At 36.5% G+C, this 25,269-nt stretch overlaps 1 protein-coding gene across 1 annotated transcript in view; it reads right to left on the bottom strand.

Moving 5' to 3' along the window:
* Nucleotides 1–6,944: 6,944 nt before the first annotated feature.
* Nucleotides 6,945–25,269, bottom strand: part of OVCH1 (ovochymase 1) — a 71,919-nt gene continuing 53,594 nt past the window's right edge. Inside the window, 1 exon segment of the mRNA XM_072797867.1 lies at nucleotides 6,945–7,204. Coding sequence (XP_072653968.1) covers nucleotides 6,945–7,204 — 260 coding nt within the window.

Below are 25,269 nucleotides of genomic sequence, written 5' to 3'. Positions count from 1 at the left end.
TCAATGATGGCTCTAAAAATAACTATTTTGACCTGAATAGTACCTGTTTTAACCCTGTAATTTAATAAGTAAAGCTTTCAGAAGATACTATCTATTAATTACTCACAAGGGATCATCTCAATTCACTTGTAACCACTTTGTGCCAGTATTACCATATCTTCCTAGGACAGTAGAAACATAGAAACATATGCCCTGCATAGGGGCGGTTTCTCATCTGCTGATCATTTTTAAAATGCATCTGCCTGGGCAGCCTGGGTAGCTCAGCGGTTTAGTGCCGCCTTCAGCCCAGGGAATGATCCTGGAGACCTGAGATCGAGTCCCACATTGGGCTTCCTGCCTGGAGCCTGCTTCTCCCTCTGCCTGTGTCTCTACCTCTCTGTCTCTGTTTCTCATGAATAAATAAATAAAATCTTTAAAAAAATAAAAAATAAAAAATAAATAAAATGCATCTGCCTTTTTGTCCATGTGCCTTTAGGTTATCACCTTGTTGAATTTGAGATGACACCTGAGAAGAGTATAATCATCTTTTCTCCTGAACTATGTGACATGAGGAATGAAGAAAAAAAACACATTTGTGGCAATTTAAACTTTTAGAGCATTTTCACAGCTAGTATTTTTATATCTAACTCTATCTTTGCAGGAATATTATAAAGTATGATATATATTTCCACATTCACATTTTTATCACCAAAATTTGTATATAAATAAATATTGTAGGTTTATGTGTATGGCTTTGTGTATATACACTGCACTTACACATACATACACACACACAGGATGCAAGTGCTCCTGTGTTTGTTTTCCCATGCTGTTTGACTTCCATTTTATCCAGATTTTTACACACTTAAATGTTCCAACATACTTGCTGTCTTAGATCATTTATTTCAATGATTTGTTCTTTATTTTTTACTGCTGTCTCAATAAAATCACATAAAACTCTGTAACTTATTTCTCTCCTACTCTCCTCTTTACATTCTGATTACAAATCTTGTTATGCTACCTTCACAGATAATCCTTGCTATATCATATCATTTCCTGCCAAATTTCTTTGAGCTAAAATATTTTCCCTCTACCAACATTTTTTTTTAATCAGCCATTTTTCTTATTCTGGTTTTCTTCATTTACTAGATTACAGTCATATCATTTATATCATTACATTTAGACCTTCCATGGCATTTTCTTAATAGCACCACAGTATTAAGATAATGAATGTACTACAATTTGTTAAATTCCCTTGGCAAACATTTAGACTATTTAATTTTGTTTTTCCTTAAAAGCTGTATCAAGCATCCTAGGTCACCAATCTGTGCATTAGTGGCAGTATTTGTGGGAGATAGAATTGCTGGGGCAGGATGCATATACTTTAAAGATTAACAGATATTGCCAAGTTGAACCAAAAAAAAAAAAAAAAAAAAAGGATATATCGACTTACACTCTACCCAGCTGTGTTTTTAATTTAGAAGTATGTCAGGAATCTTGAAAATGGTTGTGTCCTAAATCTAACAATTCTACTTCTGAGAAATTTATCTTAAGACAAACCTAGACCTGGAAAAACATGTATGTAAGGATAGTCAATCCAGCATTATTTAAATTAAAAAAAAAGAAACTATAAGAATTGTGGAAAAGCTACTGTGTAGCCATTAAAATTACATTTTAAAAGAAATTTTAATAATATGAAGCAATGCTGATACTAAGTGAAAAATCAGGATAAAACTCATAATAGGTATATTACAATTATTTAAGTACAGGTAGAGCAGTATGAAAAGACAAGAAATAAATAGGCCAAATGGCCACATAATGCCCATGATGAGGTGTTAAGGATGAAAATCATAGGTAGAAATTTTATTGTTTCTAATGGGAAAAAGGATATTTCTCACTCTGACTACTGAAAAAGAAATGAATGGGTACAGACTAGGTAAACTAACTAAATACTTAGGGTGAAGAGGAGCAGAAAATGTCATGTTGCTGTTGACATCACATGGTGCTAAGTGGAAAGCAAGATCCCTGGAGACCAGGAAAGGGGCAGGGGAAGGACAAGATAAAGGATAAGGGTAAGTTCAGAAGGGCTGAAAAAAGAGAATGTTTGTAATGACTCTTGTGGAAATTGGAAAGAAGAAACATACACACAAAAATTGCAGAATGGTACTGAAATTGGAGACCACAAATTTTTAAGGGCACCCACACCTCATCAATGATCTTTTTCTAGAATGGTGGTTCTCAACTTTGACTACACGTTGAAATTTCCAGGGGAAGTTTATAAAATACTCCTCTAGATTCAGCAAGATCCAGGACAAGACCAACATACAGAAGCCAATCACATTTCATGTAGAATTTAAAATTAAACACAATACTATTGATAATCACTGAAGAAAATGCAAAGCTTAGACATGTATATACTTAGCAAAACATATACAGGATCTGTGCACTAAAAATTGCAATATTCTGGTGAAAGAAATAAAAAAGACCTAAATAAGTGGGAAAAATACATTGTGTTCATGAATTGAAAGACTCAACATAGTAAAGATGTCAGCTCTCCCTCAAGCGACCTATAGGTTTAATGTAATTCCTGTCAAAATCACAGGGAATGTTGCAAACGTATTATTTTTAAATTTACATGAAAAGGTACATAGCTTAGAACTGCTAAAACAATCTTGGAAAAGAATAAGTTGAGAGGAATCAGTTTTTAATATAAACCCTATTATCTAGCTACAGTAATTAGGACAGTGTGGTACTGGAGAAGGAGGAAAGACCTAGACTGACAAAGTAGAGATCCCAGAAAGAGACCCATCAAATATGCTCAGCTGATTTTTCACAAAATCAGGCACGAAAGCAATTCAATGGAGGAAAGACCGCCTTTTCAACAGCTTTTGCTGGCACAATTAGACATCCTGGGGGAGGAAAAAGAACCTTGAAACCTTAACCCTTATACAAAAATTAACTAAAAGTGGATCACGAATTTAAATGTAAAACATAAAAATGTTATTTTATTTTAAAAGATTTTATTTATTCATGAGAGACACAGACAAAGAGAGACAAAGGCAGAGGGAGAAGCAGGCTCCCTGCGGGGAGCACGATGCAAGACTCAATCCCGGAACCCCGGGATCGCAACCAAAGGCAAACACTCAACCACTGAGCCCCCCAAGTGCCCCTTAAAATTTTAGAGAAATGGGAAAATTTTTTTCAGCATCTAAGGTTAGGCAAAGAGTTCTTGAACTTGACACCTGAAGCAAAATCCATAAAAGGAAAATGGAGAAATTGGGATTCACCAAAATTAAAATCTTTGCTTTGTGAAAGACCTTGTAACAGGATCTGCAGACAGAGACAAGCTACAGGCTGGAAGAAAATATTTGCTAACCACATATCTGACAAAGCAGTAGTTTCTAGTCTATATAAAGAATTCTTAAACTCCACAATATGAATAACAATCCAGTTAGAAAATTAGCAAAAGTTATGAAGAGACATTTCATGAAAGGGGTTTTAAAATTGGCAAATAGGCACATGAATATGTGTTCACGATTATTAACCATTAAGGAGATACAAATTAAAATTCCAGTAAGATATCACTACATATTGATCAAAATGCCTTAAAAAAATAGTGATGAGAGCAAATGCTTATGAGGATGCAGAGAAGCCAGATCACTCCTACATCTCTGGTAGGATATTCAATAGTCCTATGACTCCAGAAAAACAGTTTGGCAGTTTTGTATAAAACTGAAACTCAGGGCACCAGGGTGGCTCAGTGGTTGAGCATCTGCCTTCAGCTCAGGTCATGATCCTGGGGTCCTAGGATCAAGTCCCACATGAGTAAATAAATGAAATCTTTAAAAAATTTTTTAAAAATTTTAAAACCTGAAATGCACCTATCATATGACCCCAGTGATTGTACTCTTGGGCATTTATCTCACAGAAATGAAAACTCCTATTCCATTTTATTTACACAAAATCTATACACAGATGCTCACTGGAGCTTTATCTGTTATATCCAAAAGCTGGAAACAACCCAAATGTTCAACAGATGAATGGTTAAACTTTTATGAATGGCTAAACATCTATTTCATGGAATCCTACTCAGTAGTGAAAAGGAATGAGCTATTTTATAGAGACATGGAACAATATGAATAAATTTCCAGGGCAGTATGCTGAGTGAAAAAAAGTTAATCCCCAACGGTTGCATACTGTGTAATTCCATTTATATAACATTTTTGAAATGACAAAATTATAGAAACAGAGAACAGATTCCTGGTGGCCAGAAGTCTTGTGGGGAAGTGGAAATGAATATCGCTATAAAAAAGCAACAGTGTCACTTGTGGTGATAGAAGTGTCCTGTATCTTGACTGTATCAATGTTCATAGCCTGAAAGAGGTTTCCATTCGTGGATAAAGGGTAAAAAAAAAAAAAAAAAAAAAAAAAAAAAAGTACGTTGGCGTGTATTTCCTACAACTGCACGTGAATCTATAATTATTTCAACATAAACAATTTAATTTAAAAATTTTAATAAGCAAAATAAGGAAAAAAATACTGATGCCAGGTCCCCACTGCTGAGACTGTGATTAATTGGTCCAAATTACATCCTGGCCTACAGTTTTGTTTTCTTTTTTTGCAACCCACAGGATTATAATGCATGGCCAAAGTTAAGCAACACCGTTCTAGATGCTTTCAGTGAGTCACTTATAAAAGCACAGAAAGCAAACAGTTGGCCGAACCATAGCTGGAATTTGCAAGATGGATCCACTGAAAACACATTAAGTAGAGAAGTGAGGCTATTGGCAAGGGAACAGCTGAAGAATGCAGAAATATTGGGAGAGTTGGAAGAAAGCAAGAGTACTGTCCCAGAGCTCTAGGAAGCCATGGAAAGGCACAAGTGTGAAAGTGGGGACTGTCCACAGGCCTTCGTTCCACTTCCCTCCCTCATTTACCTTCTCACTGAATGTGCACCCCTGCCATGTAGGTAAGAGGGTTACTATTATTCCCTTTCTACAAGTGATAAAGCTGAGGCTCAGAGAAGTTATATAACCTGCCCAAGATCCCATGGCTACTATGTGACAGAACCAAGATGTACCATTCCTCACTACATGCTTACATCAGCTTCGGTTTAAATAAACATTAAAAAAGAACCTCTCTCTCTGTGTCTCTCATGAATAAATAAATAAAATCTTTTAAAAAAAGAAAAAAAAAAGAAAAAAGAAAAAAAGAACAAAATTTTCCTAAACCCTAAAGGTACAAAAAATTGAACACCTGATGGTTCAAACTGCTGTTTTAATTATTTGGGTAAACTTCACCTACGAGTGAGGTCTCAGAATAAATAGGACAATAATAAAAACATATTTCTTTGAAATCTTCTCTAAACTTCCATCAATTAAAAACATATAGAAGTAAAATGTTTGGGCAGGTGCTTCAGCTTTGAGGGAAAGTATTTAAGACAGTTTTGAAATAGTGAGTTGCAAAAGTACATACAGCACTTCTAAGCAAGATGAAAAATAAAACACATATGGCAAAGGTTCAAGATATGAAGGAGAGTTATCCATACTGACCTAGTTTGACAGGTTTCTCCAGATGCAGCAAGGATAGATCATCCGTAGGAGGGAACTGTGTGAAGCCAGGGTGAGTGTATACAGCTTTCACTGGTATCAAATCACTATTTCCTGGGTTTGAGAGGTAACTTTTTCCTATTACCAGGCCATCTGTGACTGTACTTGTCATAAGAAAAAGGAATGGGGGAAATAGATACCATTTTTAATGAGGTCACAATTTTTCAAAATTACTAAAAATATATTCTCTAACATTTCCAATCTACATTAGAATCTTTGCTATCTTGAATTCTTAGAAGATGGGGGATTCCTATTAATTTGATCTTTGAGAAGAATTAAGGTATCTAGTTTCTTGTCTTCATAACATCAAACAAAAAAATGATTTAGTATTTCTTGACAAGACTCATGATGCCTCAGGATAATGATTCCATGCATTATTAAAACCATAATCTTACACATTATATGATATACTTATATAATGGTCACTGAAACCTATTCTGAAAGTTATAGTTACTCTACTTCCTAATACAATGTTTCTCAAAGAAATGTCTAGGAACTACACGCATTAAATCTGGCATGTGCCAAAAATGCAGGATTCCAGACATAACTCATCAAGTCAAAATTCAGAATTAAGATTCTAAGATTTCATAGCAAACTCCCCAGGTAATTTTGAGCACATGAAAGTCTGAAAATCACCTTATTAAGGAGAACTTCTTGTGATTTCTCTATATCAAAGGAGTTGGGGATGATAAAAAAAAGTTTTTGATTCTTTGAAGATTCCTGCCCACCAAGTTATTTGAGCAGACACTTTTATTATAAAGCCTATTTTAGAGGCATTTAACTATGGGCCATCACTACTTCTGGGAGGCCAGAATTAAAAACATCAACCTAAGACTTCCCTGAGGAAGGAGTTTTCAGATATCTCCCTATCACACTGAGACCAAGATTCAGTGAACATTTTTTAAAATGTTTCTTTTAAAGGACATTCTTTAAAATTCTTTGAAAGATGATACTTACTTTGAGAGTGGGTATGATGATCAGTAGTCAGTAGAGTAGAGCAAGAAGGAAACGAATTCACATTTGAGCACTCCTGCGCTCTAGGTAAGGTGTTAAGAAGCTGATGCAAAAATGTGAAGATATTACGTCCATTTTATAGATGGGGAAAGAGGGACTTATTGTTACTTAGAAACTAAATTACACCTGGAAGCCAGAGGCACCTTTTAAAATGAAAAGCTGTAAGGCAAACATATTAGAGAAGCGCAAAGCGTCATCATCCTAGTATGTTCATTCATTTGCAGGGTGGGGACTGATCAGTGGGAGCTGAATGTTTCTTGTGATGTGGGGAGAGGAGTACACCCACTGCAGGTGGTCAAACAGCTCCGGCGCCCCCTGCACCGCAGAGGCACACACCTAAAGTTACAGTGCGCTGCCGTCAGGACCCACTGCTTCGCAATCAGAGCCCCTCCACACAAATGTTGTCCTTGGCGCTGCACTGACCAGCCAGGGCCACGACCTTGCAGGTGCAGCATGGCCACCAGCCATCCGGGGCTCCCCACGTTCAGCTGGCAGCATGTTTGTGTTTCTCTCAGATCTTTGCATTAGAAATGGGTCAACAACTGGAATTCCACATGTGTCTGGGGGTGGCTGTTTTCCAGTATTGCTTTCTACTGTTATCTCTGAGAAATGTAACAACAAAACATTACACAGACTTATCGGTGTCTACTAAAATCTCAGAACGGAGCTGCTTATTTATTTTGTAAGTTCAAAACTAGGATTCTTAGCAAGAGATGAGATTTCTCTTTTCTTCCATTGCTTTATTTTTTTAATGATTTTTTTTAAAGATTTATTTATTTATTTATTCATGAGAGAGAGAGAGAGAGGGACAGAGATACAGGCAGAGGGAGAAGCAGGCTCCATGCAGGGAGCCTGACATGGGACTTGATCCCGGGACTCCAGGATCACACCCCGGGCTGAAGGCGGCGCTAAACCGCTGAGCCACCCAGGCTGCCCTAATGATTTTTTTAAAACAAATTTATTTGAGGGATGCCTGGGTGGTCAGTGGTTTAGCGTCTGCCTTCAGGCCCAGGGCATGATCCTGGCACACGGGATCGAGTCCCACATCGGGCTCCTTGCGAGGAGCTTGCTTCTCCCTCTGCCTGTGTCTCTGCCTCTGTGTGTGTGTGTGTGTCTCTCATGAATAAATAAATAAAATCTTTAAAAACTTTTTGAGAGAGAACAAGCACAAACAGGGGGAGAGGCAGAAGGAGAGGGAGTTGCAGACTCCCTGCTGAGCAGGGAGCTGGACATGGGGCTCCATCCCAGGACCCCAGGATCATGACCTGAGCTGAAGGCAGATGCATAACCAACTGAGCCATCCAGGCATCCTCTTCCATTGCTTTTAAAATGAACAAAAGTCAATAGCATTAATATACACCTTTACATACATCTTTAGACAAATCAGAACATACATTGATCTTTAAAATTTTACACTTAATCAAGAAATTACTGGATGTTGTTCTTTCTTTGGCATTATTGGTGTTACCCCAGTATAACACATCTAGACATATCAAAAGACTTCATACTATGTGTATTCCAAGTACAATTTATGTAGAAAGGAAAAACATAAAGAAACAAAATTTCTGGTAATGTGTTACTGCATTCTCAGATTGAAAGAGAACTACCAGGGAATTAAAAACAAGAGACTTATTCAAGTATATCCTGAAATATGAAGAAAATTAAGCTTCCTCATAACCTGTAATTTGGGAATTATAAGATATGCTCATTTGTTAAGTGCTTGAGATTTTCTTAACACCAGAAGTCTATTTATTTATTTTTTAAAGATTTTATTTATTTATTCATGAGAGAGGGGGTAGGCAGAGACACAGGCAGAGAGAGAAGCAGGCTCCATGCAGGGAGCTCGATGTGGGACTCAATTCTGGGATCCCAGGATCATGCCCTGAGCCACCCAGGCATCCGAGAAATCTATTTAAAACAAAGATTCTCTACACAGTGGATTTATTTATTCAATACTTGTGTCAAAATTCATTTCTGGGATGCCTGCATGGCTCAGTGGTTGAGTGTCTGTCTGCCTTCGGCTCAGAGCATGATCCCAGGGTTCCAAGATCAAGTACCACATCGGGCTCCCTTGCAGGGAGCCTGCTTCTCCCTCTGCCTGTGTTTCCACATCTCTCTCTGTGTCTGTCATGAATAAATAAGTAAAATCTTTTTAAAATTTTCATTTCTACTTTCTCTTCAGATATGTATAGAACATAGATTCCCTCCTCCTTTTGGATTTATATGTCAAAAAATGCAAATCTTCAAAATTAAGACTATCCTAGATCATAGAAAAAAGAAAAAAACCCACAAAAGTATTTATTCAACATGTTTTGTACCTTAAGGTTTACTGCCTTACTGCATTTTAATCTGTGTATGTGGTAACTCTTAGACCTTTGGACTGTTTGTACACATGTTTAACAGCAATATTTTATTAGTATTCAATTAAATTGTTTTCAACTTCTAAAAAAAAGAAATGCTTAAAAGAAGAAATGAAGCAGCCTAAATATTTTTACCATGTGAATAAAGGGTCATGAGTATATGTAAAGATATAGAGATGAAAAGATAAGAGCAATGGACACAGGGGCGCCTAAGTGGCTCTGTCATTCAAGCGCTGGACTCTTGATTTCACCTCAGGTGATAATCTCAGGATCATGGAATCAAGCCCTGAATACTCAGCTCCCTCTAAAAAATAAATAAATAAATCTTAAAAAAAAAAAAAAAGGAGCAATGGAGACCTAAGGGTCTGTAGTTTGCACACTCCTTACACAATTAAAAAATCACACCTATAAGATGATAGAGTTCATTAGTCTATGGCTCAAATCAAGGACTTTTCTAGAACTCATTTATTTCCCTTCTCTTACAAAAGACAAAGTGACATCAAAAAGAACTTTTTTTTTTTTTTTAAGATTTTATTTATTTATTTGAGTGAGAGAGTGAATGAGTGGGGAAAATGGCAGAAGAAGGCTCCCACTGAGCAGGGAGCCTGATGTGGGCCTAGATCCCAGGACTCTGGGATCATGACCTGAGCCAAAGGCAGATGTTTAACTGACTGAGCCACCTAGATGCCCCCAAAAAGAACTTTGTATTGATTGTTGATTATTAGAATTCTTCCTAGAATTACACTTCAAAAGAATCTCCTAATAACAGATTCATTTGGCTTTTTAATCTTAAGCACAATTAATGAAATTCTGACTTAAAAGTAGATTGGATAAATAGAAAAGTCATTACATGTGTTTCTAGTTTATGCAGAGAAGTTAGTATACATCCTAACAAAATATTCTTTTTTGGGAGGAGGTGTGTTTTGGGGGATTTAGGTGTTGTTATTTAATGAAACCAAGACGGTAACAGAGACATGGAAACACAGCGAGCTCCACCTTTGTTTCAGCCTCAATCTCCCCATGGATTTTTTTAAATAGCAACTGTCTGACTTTTATGTTTATAATTATTTCTTAAGTAAACACACACACACACACACACACACACACACACACATACACACACCAGTTAACTGTTACCATGAATGGTCTACCTAAACTACCAAGGTCTTGTGCCTTAAGGAATGGTTTGAAATGGAGTTATCCTGTTTTGAGTATTAAAACAGGATGACTACCAGGGACCCACAAACCAGTGTTTCACAGGTTCTACTTTGATATATATGGTATCTGCTTTAATAAATATTTAAAAATACTTACCATTGATAGGCAGTCGGGCCCCCATACTACTTTTTTGTAATGCTTCTGATTTATATCTTCCAAAATAAGTTTAAAACCTCTTTATCCCACAGACATATCAGTTTTAAAATTCAGAGTCAGGTAAGCACCACTGGATATCAAGACAAATTCTTCCTTGGAACCACATAAATGAGCTGCAATGTGAGGTATACACAGTAATTAAAATACTTCTGCTGTGAAGTAACATAGGTAAAAGAGGGCAAGGTGGGGACATTAAATTCCATACTGTTAATATTGACAAAGGAATGATTATCAATGTAAAAATCAAGATTTGTGGAATGGAATTCATGTTTGATTGCAACAATGGAAAGATACAGATTTTAAATGACCAAAGGGATGAAAATGACATACAACTCTATGGCAATCTGTGAATATAAGGATGAGAAAAGAGACATGGTGGTGAAGGCAAAGGGACAGAGAAACAAAAGTAATAGGACAGTGTTCTGGACTGAATATTTGTGCCCCCTGCCACCCCCACAATTTTATAGGTTGTAATCCTCATCCCAAATGTGATGATATTAGGGGGTGGGGCCTTTAGGAAGTGATTAGGTCACACTGGAACCCTCATAAATGGAACTAATGCCCTTATAAAAGAGACCCAGAGAACTCTCACTCTTTTCTTGCCATGTGAGGACAGAGTAAAAAGACAGCTATGAATCTGGAAGTGAACTCTTACTAGACACCAAATCTTGGACTTCCAAGCCTCCAGAACTGTGAGAAATAAATGCTTGTTTTTTAAGCCACCTAGTTTGCAGTATTTGTGTTATAGAAGCTCCAAATGGCTAAGACACTCAGACTGCCCAAATGCAGACTAATGACGATCCTTTCTTAATTCAGAAATACAAAGGTTGTTACAAAGGTGGTCCTGAGAGTGGTAGGACATCTGCTGTCATTTACCTGTACATGCTATAATTTAAATTCTTTCAAAATAAAACAATGATACATTATTGATTTGTCTTAAAGATAATGTTATCTCAAAAATCTGACAAAGAAAGATAGGGAATAGGGGAATAGTTAACTTCTACATCATTCTTATCTTTGATGAATCTGCCTGGCGAACTGGATATGATGGGGGAACTTCTGGGATGCCCCATGTCAAGGAAAAGGACTCTGGGTAGAGTCAATAAACTTGCCAGAAGTTTTAAATAATGTAAAAGGGAACATATTACTGTTTAAACATTTTTTGAAAGACAATATTTGGGGGTGAGAGAAGATGGGTAGAAGTTACAGAAAAGAAAGTGGAAAATTTCCAGTTGTGGATCAGTGAAATAGCATAGCTTAATGCTTACAGGCACAGATCCTACAGCCAAACTGCTGGTTTACACTACCTCTGCCATTTATTAACTCTGTTGCTCTGGGCAATCTCTCTCTGCCTTAATTTCTCAATGGAAAATAAAAAATCATATAATGGAAATAAAAATCATATTCAAATGGGATTTTATAAATTGATATTTGTAAATTATTGTGTTTGTTTAAATAAAAAAACCTCAGCAAATTATTAGACAGATAGTTTTTGAACAGTTGGAGAAGGAATCAATGGTCACAAGAAGCCAGCATGGGATCCTTAACATGCCACATTCAAGTAACCTAATTAATTTTTTTTGTAAGGGCTAATTAGATGATGTCTAGGGGGAAGAAGATAAACTTAATCTTGATTGCAATGAAGCACTTAATAAAGTATCTTATGATATCCTGTGAACAGATATTAAATGTAAGTAGATAATTAAGTGGCAAGGAAGTTTCACAGACGATTAAATAACCATACAATATTAACTTGAAGGAAAGGTCTCAATGGTATGGAAATGGTTCTATCTTGGTTCTGTCAAATACAGTATTTATATTAATAACTTAGAAATACAGACAACATATTTACAAAATGTGTAGGTTTAAAATGGGTGAGAAGGGAATTATGTCAATATAGAATCTTAGAGATGATTTAGTTCATTCTTTTATCTGACACTGAGTTTGTTCTAAGATAACCTTGGACATATGACTCATCACCTTGAGGATATGACATGGAACTTATTAGCATTTTCTCTTTTTGAACAGTTCTAATTGCATGTTCTTCATGTTGAATCAAAAGGCATCAATGGAATGTGTCACATGGTTGGGGTAGGACCCAAGAATACAAGTGTTTGAATCAGAGTGCATGAGTTTGAATCCCACTTTCCCTACTTTTTAGTTACATCCCTAGGAACAAGTTACTCAATCTTTTTTTGACTTGGTTTCTTTATATTTAAAATGAGGATAAATGTAACCTATCTCTACAGGAGAGTTAAGAAAATTAAAAGAGCTATATGTTCTTAGGACTGTGCCTAAATAATGGTAAATATTCAATAATGATTAGATATCATTAGGTAGAACAAATTTCATATTTGGCCTGAGAGTCTCTAAGAATTCCACAAATATTTGAAAGGAAGAATTGTGATCCTTCTGTCTTTTTTCTTCTCTGAGGTAAACACTCCCAAGTGCCCACGCCCTTCGGCATCCTGGTCATTGTGCTCTATGTTCGTTTCAGTGTTCTAGTTTGTCAATGTTCCTTAAAACTGTTGTTTGACTGAGGTTAGTATTTAAAAACCAGTAGGGCAGGAGTAACAGCCTGGAAGATAAGACACAGACTGAAGATTTGTAAGACTGAGCTAGTGCATGCCTACTAAGTGCCAACACTAAATTTCATGGAAGGGAACAGATTCCGTTTACTTGTAATTCTTTACTAACAGTGCTCTGAAATGTTATCATTTGATACCTCTGATATTTTGATTGCAAACATCCTGCTTTCTAATCACCACCTCCTATCTCTCCAACTTATTAGTGTTTCTCTACTATAATTGTTTCGTCTCACCATCACCTTCTAGTTGTCAATCTCATATATTTTCTAAATCCAGTGGCCTCTAAGAAAAGAGAGAGATTTTGCTGTAAAGAGAATCAGAGAAATGGGGCAATAGCTACATTTCTTGTTCTATTTTTGTTGTTTTTTAAAGGTTTTATTTATTTGAATGAGAGAGAGAGAGAGAAAGCACAAGCAAGGGGAAGGGGCAAGGGAGAGGGAGACTCTCCACCGAGTGGGGAACCCAATGCAGGACTCCATCCCAGGATCCTGGGATCATGACCTGGGCTGAAGGCAGACATTTAACTGACTGAGCCACCCAGGTGCCCTGCTCTATTTTATTTTAAATGATGGGTAATACTAGAACTGATGAGAGTGACAGTGGAGATCAATCATGTCTGAGAGAGAATAACTAGAGGAAATTTGTAACATAATAATTCTCAAATTTTTATCCCTGGCCCAAATTCTGCCTCTGGCTCAAGAGTTCTACTGATAGCTACCTATTATCAACTCAACCTGGATGTATCAGAGCATTAAGAATTTAACATGGCATGGGCACCTGGGTAGCTTAGTGGTTGAGCGTCTTCCTTTGATTCAGGTCATGATCTTAGGGCCCTGGGACTGAGTCCCACATCAGACTCCCCACAGGGAGCCTGCTTCTCCCTCTGCCTATGTCTCTGCCTCTCTGTGTGTCTCTCATGAATAAATAAAATCTTAAAAACAAAAAAAGAATTTAACATGGCATCAATAGATCTCTCCCTACAGATCTAGTTCTCCCTCTAGTACTTCCTATCTTTGTCAATGCTACCACCCCCAGCCTCTCACACCAGAATCATCCTTGATTTGCATATTTAATTCCTTATGCAATTCACCCAGAAATCCTATTAGTTCTATCTCCACATCTGTCCACTTCACTTGCACTGCACTCCATTGTTGCCACCCTCTTTAAGACAATATCTATTGTTTAAAAACAGTACTAATAGAACATTCTGCAATGATGGAACATTCTGTATAAGACCTGTGCACTACGGTAGTCACTCACTACATGCAGCAATTGAGCATGTGAATATGGCCAATACCATCTTTTACTCATTTTAACTAATTTAAATTTAAATAACAAGGGCTGGACAGTGCAGGTCTAGAATAACACAAGAGCCTCATAACTTTAGACATAATTCACCCTGCCACCCTGAAACTCACTCCTGACACAGCAGCTAGAGCATCCTCCAAATTACTCCCTCATCAAAAAACTTTTGACCTCCCTTTGGATTGGAACAAAATCCAAACTCATTATCACAACCTGAGCTGCACAGCGGCAAAGCCTCTCTCTCCCCTCATTCCAGTCTGTCACCACTCAGTCTCCAATCACTCTACCCCCTGACATCTCCCCAACTTAACAAGCTTTTCCCACATGTAAGCCAACTTTCTCACTTATTTTTTTCATCAGATATTTACTAAGTATTGAGTAGTGCTCTACCAATGTGCTGGAGAAACAGCAATGAGTAAGAGACTAGGACCTGTTCTCAGGAGACCTGTTCCATTCTGGTGGAATGAGACAGATTAGAAACAAATATATACTCTTCCACGTCATGATAAATGCTGAGAAGACAAGATGAAGGAGGCCTATTTACATCATGTGATGCAAGCCTTAGATGAGGTAACATTTGAACAGACACCTGAGTGAACTGAGGCAATGTACCCTTCCTCTGCAACTTACTCCCTTCAGATTTGCTTTTGACAATCAGTAATTATTTGATTATTTAATGTTATATAATATTATCATTTTCTTATTTATTGTCTCTTTCCAAGAGAAGATGGCAGAGATCATTTCTGATTTGTTCACCATTGTGTCTCCAGTGTGCCCAACCCATGAGGTAATGCTTGGTAATGAATAAATTCAGCCTGTACATTTAATGTAGTGTTTACTAGTTACTGATGTCTTACATTCATATGGAAAATGGAGGATGACCAGATGAGCCTTAATTTTGGTAATTTATGTTCATTAAAATATTGTAAAAGCATTGCAGTGGAAACTATTTGGATGTTATGGACCACTCCATTTACACATCGACAAATAATTAAAAACCAGTTAAAAAGTGATGAATTCTACTTACATGAATAAAAAGATTTATTAAAAAGAGATAACATGGTTCCATATATGGGATAGCCCATTTAACTAGCTGGGAGATTAGCAATGGGAATCCATGTTCAGTGGTTTTAATATCTTTATATAAATTGCATGTTCATTGTAATGAAGTTATATAAACATATAAAATTGTATAAACTATCAAACTAATGATAGCTTCCTTTTTTTATAGAGATTTATATAAGCTGATTATATGAATGAGTAGTCTTATTTATAATCATCTGACACTTCTGAATTTTTAACTTATCAGAACTTTAAAGAGGAATAATGTTGCCAGATAGAAAAATACTAAAGAGTAAGAAAGACAAAAGTAGCCCCTGACATTCAGAAATGGGTTTGGCGCTCACAGCTAGACCGTGATGTTCTCTTATTGGCCATAAACAATCTCACAGAACAGCAACATCAGACAGGACTCTTTGTATCTATGATGAGGTGAAACAAAAACAAGGTCATGTGCTACCACCAAAATACCAAACATTGACCTCTCATGACTAAAGTGAGGGCTTGCCACTTCTTTACCAAATGCAGTTTTATCCTTATTCTGGCAAGCCTCCCTATGATTGAGATACCTAAACATAAAATTGCTCCACTTCCTAAAAGCAACCAATCTAGAGCAAAATCCACTTCCTTAGATCCTCTCCAAAATTACCTAACCAAAGTCCAAATCCTATTGTAGGCTCTTCCTAACTCCCTCTGACTGAGACACCCCATGGTGTGATCCCGGGGTCTTGGGCTGAAGGGCATTGGTGAGAGTTAGGGTTACAGAGTCTGATGCTATAGATACCTCGTATTAATCTTAAGGAGGACTAATAGCTTGAAATGTTGTATCTGCCTCCCTGCCCCGCCAAGACTCTAAAAGAGTCCTTGATAGGAACCAAATTCACTGATAAGAAAAAGCTAGATACGTTTAGAATTTCAAAGCAAATTGCTGAGCTTATTGGTGTTATATATCCTGTAATATCAAAGAAGAGGTCAAGGTCCTGGAAAAAGATTGTATCAAAACTCTCCTCTTGCTCTTCTGGATGGTGGATTGTAAGGGCATCCTGAGGAGAACTCGTTGGAGACTGAAAGTGATGCAGTATTGGATTACAAAAATCTTTCAAAAAGTTTTCTTCTATGAGTCAGTTTCAGAACAGGATATTGCCTGACAGTCGAGTGTGATAGACACCATGTGGCCAATAAATCTCTGAAGATTATTATTCAAATGAATTGGCCTTTTTCTCCTTTTAAATTTATCCTGGGTCTAAAAAGAAACGCTTTTACTTTGAGGATGAAACCTGACTAAACAAATTTTCAAAAAGTTACCTAAAAATGCAGTTCAGAAATTGAAAACTCGTAAAATAAAAGGCCTCCTGAGAAAAACAAAATTAGGGGGCCCCCTAATGGTAAAAGGAGATAAGAATCAGGGCTAAAATTGGGAAGAGCTAGAAGTAACCAGTCAAGATCCAGTGAGTGTGGGCTCAAGCCCATCCCATTGTGCTCAATAGTGCTCTGGGATTCTGATGAAGGATCTCATGAAAAATCACTGACAACAAATTATGTTTCCAAGGCAAATGAAGGTCATATTTTCCAAATATATGCATTGTATAAATGCTTACATGAATTCCACTTAATGGAGGCCACTTAAGAAAGATCAGTTTACCAAGTAATCTTGATTGCTGATCTGGTCCATCATAAATACTGAAGTAATCCCATTCACAGTTCTAAGATTCTTCTGTTGTAAGGTCTTTAACCACTGCCTTCACTTTATTTCCTGACATGGAATAAAAAGTCCAAGTGCAGTTCAGCATGTTGGGATAAATGTTAGGATAATTGGGAGATGATCTCAGTAGAACTAACTGGAATCAAATCTAATACTGGACATCCTTGAGGCAAAAAAGAAAAAAATATATTTAACACAATAATCAAGGAGCTAAGTTATTTTCTGACTCCAGTTTTATTTATTTATTTTTTTAAAGATTTATTTATTTATTTATGATAGACAGAGAGAGAAGCAGAGACACAGGCAGAGGGAGAAGCAGGCTCCATCCCGGGAGCCTGACGTGGGATTCGATCTTGGGCCTCCAGGATCGTGCCCTGGGCCAAAGGCAGGCGCTAAACCGCTGCGCCACCCAGGGATCCTGACTCCAGTTTTAATGTCTACGACTAGGTCATTACAACCAAAATGGTTGTTTTGACTTTTATTAATTTTTGTCACTCTTTCTTCCTATCCACAGTTCCTTATGTATACTGACACAGAATTTGAATGACTTTTGTTTTTGAAAAAGTAACCCCTACAAAAGAAGGCAGACTGAAGTTCTTTGACTTCAATTCACAAACTGAATTGCTAAATCACCCAGATCCACATTTCAATGTAACTGTTGCTTACATTTAATTATTATCAATCTTATTTAATGTTCATGATCATGAGAAATAGATTTTATCATCTTCAGTCCACAGATGATAGTGGTCTACCACTTTGGTATTCAATAGATATGTCCTAAGACTTTTAGGACTTACCCAAATTTGCAAATGCCACAAAAATATTTCATTTCCTATATAGTGCAGGAAAAGATAACTTCGACACCATAAAATGTGAAGAGAGAACAAGGCAAGCAGGTTGAGAGGTAGACTGAATTCTTGAATAAATTATGTGCTCCTAAAGTTCAGCCTCACAGCACATACAATTCAAATTGCAAACATTTCTCAGAGAAATTTGGATCGCCCTTGGATAGTTGAAATACAGATACTAAAATTCACAAGAACTAAGTGGCTACACCAAAAAAGAGAATTGAAGAATTCAGTGACATTTTGGACCTACTCCAAAAGTTATAGGTATCATCCAACCTGAAAGTAATGTCATCCAAAAGCTGATTTACTTCATCAATAATGTTATCACCTTAGTTTCACTGTACAGTGGTCCAGTGAAGAAAAAACAAAAAAATATATATGAAATCTGAAAGACATAAAATATATGGAAAGAATGGCAATAAATAGATTTTAAAAAGCTACGAGGGCTCCATCAACAAAACGGATGTTTCTCATCCAACTAAAGTTAGATAAACTTTCTCTATCCAACTGAATAAAGGACGACAGCCTCACTCTCTATTCCCTAATGGGCCACAGGTCTCCACTGCCTCTGAAGTTTGACATTAAGGAAATTTACACATTTTACTATAAAATGACTTGAATTAGCCACAAACACCTGAAGGTTTTTGACAGAAGTCAGAGTACACTTCTTACTACATAGTGTTTAGCAGCAAGTGCATTTTCCTCTCTATTTTCATAATATCATATAACCAAAGCCAAGCCAATTGGATTCCTTATCTCCTTTATAGTCTTACTTTTATAATTAACTTTATTTTTTCCTCTCATGGAATCTAGAATAAGAGAATATTTAGTGTCAGTACATCCAACTAAATCTATTTCTGTATTCTTCTAATTATAAAAATGATACATGTTCCTTGTAAAAAAAATTCAAAATACAGAGAGTTCAAGGAAAATAAAAGGTCTCAGGGGCACCTGGGTGGCTCAATCAGTTAAGTGTCTGCCTTCATAACCCTGGGGTCCTGGGATAGAGCCTGCATCGGGCTCCCTGCTCAGTGTGGAGTCTGCTTCTCACCCAGCTCCTGCTTGCTCTTTGTCACTCTCTCTGAAGTAAATACATAAAATCTTGGGGGAAAAAAAGGAAGATAAAAAGTCTCCTGTGGTCCATCTTGTAAGTAACCAATACTCATATTATAATATAAGTCTGGCCAGGTCTTCTTCTATGCTGTGTACATATTTTTGAAAAATTGTATGCCACTTTACACCATTAAAACCTTTTTCCTACATTTAATTTACTATGACTATTTTTCCTTTTTTTTTTTAAGATTTTATTTATTTATTCATGAGACACACAGAGAGAGGCAGAGACACAGGCAGAGGGAGAAGCAGGCTCCATGCAGGGAGCCCGACATGGGACTCGATCCCAGGACTCCAGGATCACACCCCGGGCTGAAGTGGCACTAAACCACTGAGCCACCAGGACTGCCCTATTTTTCCATACTACTAAATACTTCATTTAAATTTTAATGATTCACATAGAGATAACATAATTTGTATTGATATATTTTAATTTATAATCTCAAAAATATGAAAGACAAGTCAGATCTTTAAAAACTACACACATGGGATATAAATTTTGTGTCATTGGCAGTCTCCTGAGTTGACTCCTATTCGTATATTGGCTCTCAGTCAGGAGGATTCCCATTAGCAAATGGATGCATTTCTTTTTTTTTTTTTCTTTTTTTAAAGAATTTATTTATTAATGAGAGACACAGAGAGAGGCAGAGACATAGACAGAGGCAGAGAGAGAAGCAGGCTCCACACAGGAAGCCTGATGCGGGACCCGACCCCGGGTCTCCAGGATCACGCCCTGGGCTGAAGGCAGACGCCCAAGCACTGAACCACCCAGGCGTCCCAATGGATGCATTTCTTATCCATTCACTGAATATGGAGCTACCCCCTTACCCTCTTCTCCCTAGTCTGCCCCAGCTGAAATGTCACATCCTTTATTCAAACACACAATTATTGTACACCAGCTGTTTACTAGGCATGGTTTTCGGTTTTGAAGATAATGGCATTAAGTTTGAGCTGCCTATCAGGTATCCAAGTGGAGGAGGAGGCAATTGGTGATACAGTGCTAGAGGTCAAAAATAAAAAACAAGTTGGGAGTTATTTGTATATTGAAGGTAGTGAACGCTAAGGATTGGGTAAGGTCACTAAGGAGTACAGGTAAAGAAGAAATAAGAGTACAAGGACCAAATCCAGGGATATCTTTACCTTTAGTGGTAGAGAAAATGAAGAGCAGCCAGCCAAGATCAGTGAAGTAAGAGAGAGCTAAGGAGAATGGTTTCCTGGAGGTCGAGACAAGTAGATTCTAGAAGGAAGAAGACCTCATCTGTGCCAAACGCTGTTTGGGCTGAGAGGGGGAACTCTTGGATATGGACTTAGGGAAGTCATTTTAACTTTGGTAAAACCAATGCCTGTGGAATGGTAACAAAGAAAGCCCTATGGCAATGGATTTAAGAAAAAAAAAATGAGGGCAAAAGATGAGACTGTGAGTAGAAATAAATCTCTTGGAGTTCTGTGGTAAGAAAAGAAAGAAACTAAAGTTTTCCTACAATCCCATTGCCATCCTTTACCAAACTGAACAAAATCCCTCTACTGTATATTTTTACTGAACACTATATTTTTTCTTCAAAACAAGACAGTTGCTTTTTTACTTTATATTTTTCTATATGATTATTTCATTATTGACTATTACCCCCACTAAACTATAAACTCTACTAGGGCAGAGACTTTTACCAGACTAAATTAAATTTAATACTTTTAGTAGAAATGCCTCTTTAATTGTATTCCAATTAACATTTTAATGAGTATAAACTGATTAATGTTAAGGATGGAAGCCATTTTAATACCTGTTCAGAATTAAACCTAAATTGCAAACGTTTTCTCCATGATAATATCTATAATTTGCAATAGTTCTAGATTAATAGCTCTTAATTTTCATAATGCCAACCGTGTCTTCACCCAAAGCAGGGGAATGTTGGGCAAAGTATATTTTTCAATAATCTGGTTGCAACCAATATAAATGAACTATTCATCAAACAAGCGAAAAAAGAAAGTATTAGTACAGTAAGGAAACTACTTTCAAAAGAGAACTACTTGAAACTTGAAACTTCTATGCTAGGGATAAAGGTTTCCTCCTATATTGTTATAATGATCCAAGTACACAGAAAAATAGATAAAATTCTTAGGTACTTTAAGAAAAAATTATAAATCTGATCAACCTTATACTTTATAGAGGGTTAGCTTGAGGCCTCCACAGATTACAGAAGTGATACTTTATACAATGCCTTTTCCTTCTCCTCTAAAGCAGACCAATAAAATAGAGAATTCAATCTGTTTAATGACAGATTTTTTCCTAATAAAGCACAAAACAAAAACATAAACATAAACATATATGAAAGCAATAGACTTACCAGAAATATGAAAAGAATATCTCAAAGAAAATTCTTCCATGGCCAAACTGACATTGTATGTGAAAATCAACATCATTAGAGGACCATAAGTCTTTAATGAAGGTGAATTTCCTCCACACAATTTTCCTAACCCAGAATAAAGAAAAAAATAAGCATACGAAAAACTTAGCTCTCACAAAGCAAAATAAAAGTAAGAGGAAAAAAATCCTATTTTTGAAATAATGAATTTATACCATTTATCCACTCCCAAGAATATAAAAATAAGAAAATTAAGCAGAAGAAAATCCTATTAGAATAGAGAGAAAGAGGGCACCTGGGTGGCTCAATGGTTGAGTGTCTGCCTTTGCCTCAGGTCATGATCCTGGGGTTCTGGGATTGAGACCCACATCAGGCTCCCCACAGGGACCCCGCTTCTCCCTCTGCCTATGTCTCTGCCATTCTTTCTGTGTCTTTCATGAATAAATAAATAAAATCTTAAAAAAAAAGAATAGAGAGAAAAATATTTCAGATTCTTGAATCTAAGCAATCCTAAGGAAGGAGCTCTAAACCAACTAGAGCACAGGATCTGTTCCTACAATGTCTAGAATAGTCTAGGTAGATCTCTTTAAAGTGATGTATTATAAAAGAAGATGACACGGTCTAGCTAGGTCTCCAGAGAACAAACTATTCGTCAGGGAACAATAAGCTAGCTAGGTCCTCAGGAAACTTATTCTTGTCACCAGACTGAGATAAAATAAAGATATATAGGGAGTATATTTGAGCTTCAGCTACATACAACCTTCATTTATCTACAGCATAGCCAAATGAATAAGAGGCAAGGTGTAGCAATTGGCATGCTTTCTATGACAAACCATTTCCAATTTTAAGTGATCATACATAGTATTTTTAGAAACAAACATTCTAACAAAGATAGTTTGCTCTAACATTCAATAGTAAGTATCAAAGTTTCAAGTGGACAATTTTAAGAAACTTCTGTCTTATAGAAAAACTCTCTTTTTAGTAGACAGATGGCCAGAGGATCAACTTCATTGTGACAAGAAACGAGATTTAATTTAGATTGTATAGGAACTGATAGGTGAATACTCACTAACCTTTCTTATCTGTGAAAAGAAGCTAATGGTTAAGCCAGGGCTCTATGTTCTCAAAATCATGTGGGTCAGTAGTTTGTCATCTCGTGGGAAATGAACAAAATAAAAATCAAAAGCTCTGGAGACTCTGGTTTTAATTTGAAATTTAATCAAAGCTGAGTCAAAGATATTGGGGCCTATAAATTTATTTTTACAGATTTAAACTTTCTAATACTGATTTATAAACATTCCCTATGCTATTTACCTTATACCTTTCTCAGAGTTATTGGAAATCTGGTTTGTGATTTGTTTTTAAATTTTGTTACTATCGAGGCAGAAGTTTTTAATTATATAGGATTTTTAAATAATTTCCTGTTTCTTCAGGTGCTTTTATATGAGAAAGTCCTTCTCCATCAATAGTTAAGATAATTACCCATTTTTTTCTACTTTGTAAGGAAAATGCTCTTTAATTGGCTCTTGTACAAAGTTATGAAAAATATAATTTACATTTTCCTCTTTGATTTGTAACGCCACATTTCTCATCTATAAATATTGTATGCCTTCCCTTTTGGTTTACTTATTTCTATTCACTTGTGTCTCTATGTGTATTAAAGTATGTTTTAATAATATCTGACAATTTGCCTCATCACTTAAAAAAAAACCTTTGGGGATTCTGGTTTTAATTTGAAATTTAATCAGGGCTGAGTCTCTCAAAACATTTTCAGCTAGTCCTATTTATTTTAAAGATAAATAGTTACTAGTTTCTATCTCACTCTGAAAAAAAATTACCATGGGATTTTGCTGGGAAATATACTATATTTACATATTAATTTGGTGTGAATTAATGTTATTTCTGTTTTCCAGTTTTAGAACATGGTACATTTCTCTGTTCATATTTGTATGGTTGTGTGTGTGTGTAAAGTTCTATATTTGCACAAAAAAACCACAAATTTTAGGGTGATGTCAAAAAGAAAACTATAGGCCCCAAATGGAGTAACTTTTGTGAGGTCATGTCACCAAACTGGGTCTTAATACCTAACCTAATTGCAATTTCAACCTACTCTGGAAATGCAGTCTTAACCAGTTAGTCGAGAATTTTCTGGTCAGCACCAATGAGGTAAAGTGTCAAAGGGGGCCTCTTCATTCCCTGAAGGAAGACAAGGTATATGTACAAGAGCCCCTTCCTTTTCTTCTGCTAACTATCCTGCCCTCTTTCTATAAAATCCTTTCATTTTGTACGGTTCCTCAGAGCAATCCTCTCCTTGCCAGAAGGAATCTTGCCTGATGCATGAGTCCCTTAATAAAGCAAATTAGACCTCCAAATTTATTTGGTTGAGTTTTGTTTAACAGTTATTCCTAGTAGTATGTTTTTTGTTGCTAATTATAATTAAAATGATTTTTCCATTATATCTTTTATTAATTTTACTGGTGTGATTTTAAGGTTGTAATTACTGTATACTTAATTTATATCTATTTTTTCTCACATGACATAGTTATATTATATGTAATACATTTTTCAATATCGAACTATCCTTGCATTCTTGAGATAAGTTATATTCGGTTATGTTTAATATTTTGTAACCTATTGACCTCAATCATTGAGTCAACCCCTGGAACTTGCATACTTTACTGGCAAAAATTGAAACATTAGGAAGGAGAAAGGAAATGGTACATATGTTTTATGAACTTATTCTAAGAAAAGTAGGCTTATAGTTCATTAACATTATAAAGTATAACTGATACAGTTAATGTATTCTTTCCCCTTTTTTCTTAGTTTCTTTGTTCTTCCAACTTTGTGTACTCTGACACCCCACTGATGGAGACGTACTAGGGAAACAACAGTCTAATCTCTTCTAAGCAACAAAATTTTCTTAAAGATTTTATTTATTTATTCATGAGAGACACACAGAGAGAGGCAGAGGAAGAAGCAGGCTCCATGCAGGGAGCCTGATGTGGGACTCGACCCCGGGACTGTGGGATCATTCCCTGAGCTGAAGGTAGATGCTCAACCGCTAAGCCACTCAGGCGTCCCAACAACACAATTTTAAGAATAGGAATGAAAGCATATATTTATAATTCAAACATGGCAGAAGCTTGCTTTCTTTTATATTAGCATGCATCCTCTCATTTAATTCCCAAAAGAGTCCCCTAAGTAGTATAAGTAACAGACATTCTATAAGGCAAGAAAGGAATAAGTGTAAATAATTTCTAAGGATACTGTGGGCAGATTCTGCATTCTCCCTGCTAGAAGCTGTGGCCTTGTTCATACTAAATGGGCTCAGGAACCAGGAACTATCAGCATTTATTAACATTTGCTTAGGTAGAAACAGGAAGATTTTAGTGCATCTACTTCTGGGATGGTAATGTAAATCGGAAGAATAAAAGGATGGTGGTTTAGCAATAGGCTGTTTTAGCAACTCTGGCAGGATCCTATCTAGGGGAAGAGGTACACTGGTATCTGGATCTTTCTTAGGGAGTCAAAGGCCAGCATCATGCCAACATCATCTCCCTCTGGGCAGTCACCTGGTGTCATCAGACATAAGTGTCCTTGACTAAGTAAATCGAGAATTTATAGCACACATGTATATATGTGGTGGTTGTGACAGTGAGTTTCTCTTCTTGTAAATTATATTAAAAACTAAGATAGATATTACATTCTCTTGTCACAATTCAGGAAACAGGGTCTGAGAAAGCTTTGGGAACATTCCCAAAACTATTTAACTACTATATAGTAGAACTGATATCTGGATCCAGCACTATCAGATTTCCATCTGGACTGCCATTATCACATCATGTTGTGTAATGTTGGTCAGCCAGCTCAAGCCCCATCTCATGCCCTTTGTCCCTAGTCATCTCCTAGTCAGGCATGGCTATGTGACCAGTCTGGCTGGAGGGGGCTTAAATTTGCA

Source organism: Canis lupus, chromosome 25 (genome assembly GCF_048164855.1).
Source record: "Canis lupus baileyi chromosome 25, mCanLup2.hap1, whole genome shotgun sequence".
Classification (NCBI taxonomy): Eukaryota; Metazoa; Chordata; class Mammalia; order Carnivora; family Canidae; genus Canis; species Canis lupus.
This window is presented reverse-complemented; position numbering and strand designations above follow the sequence as displayed.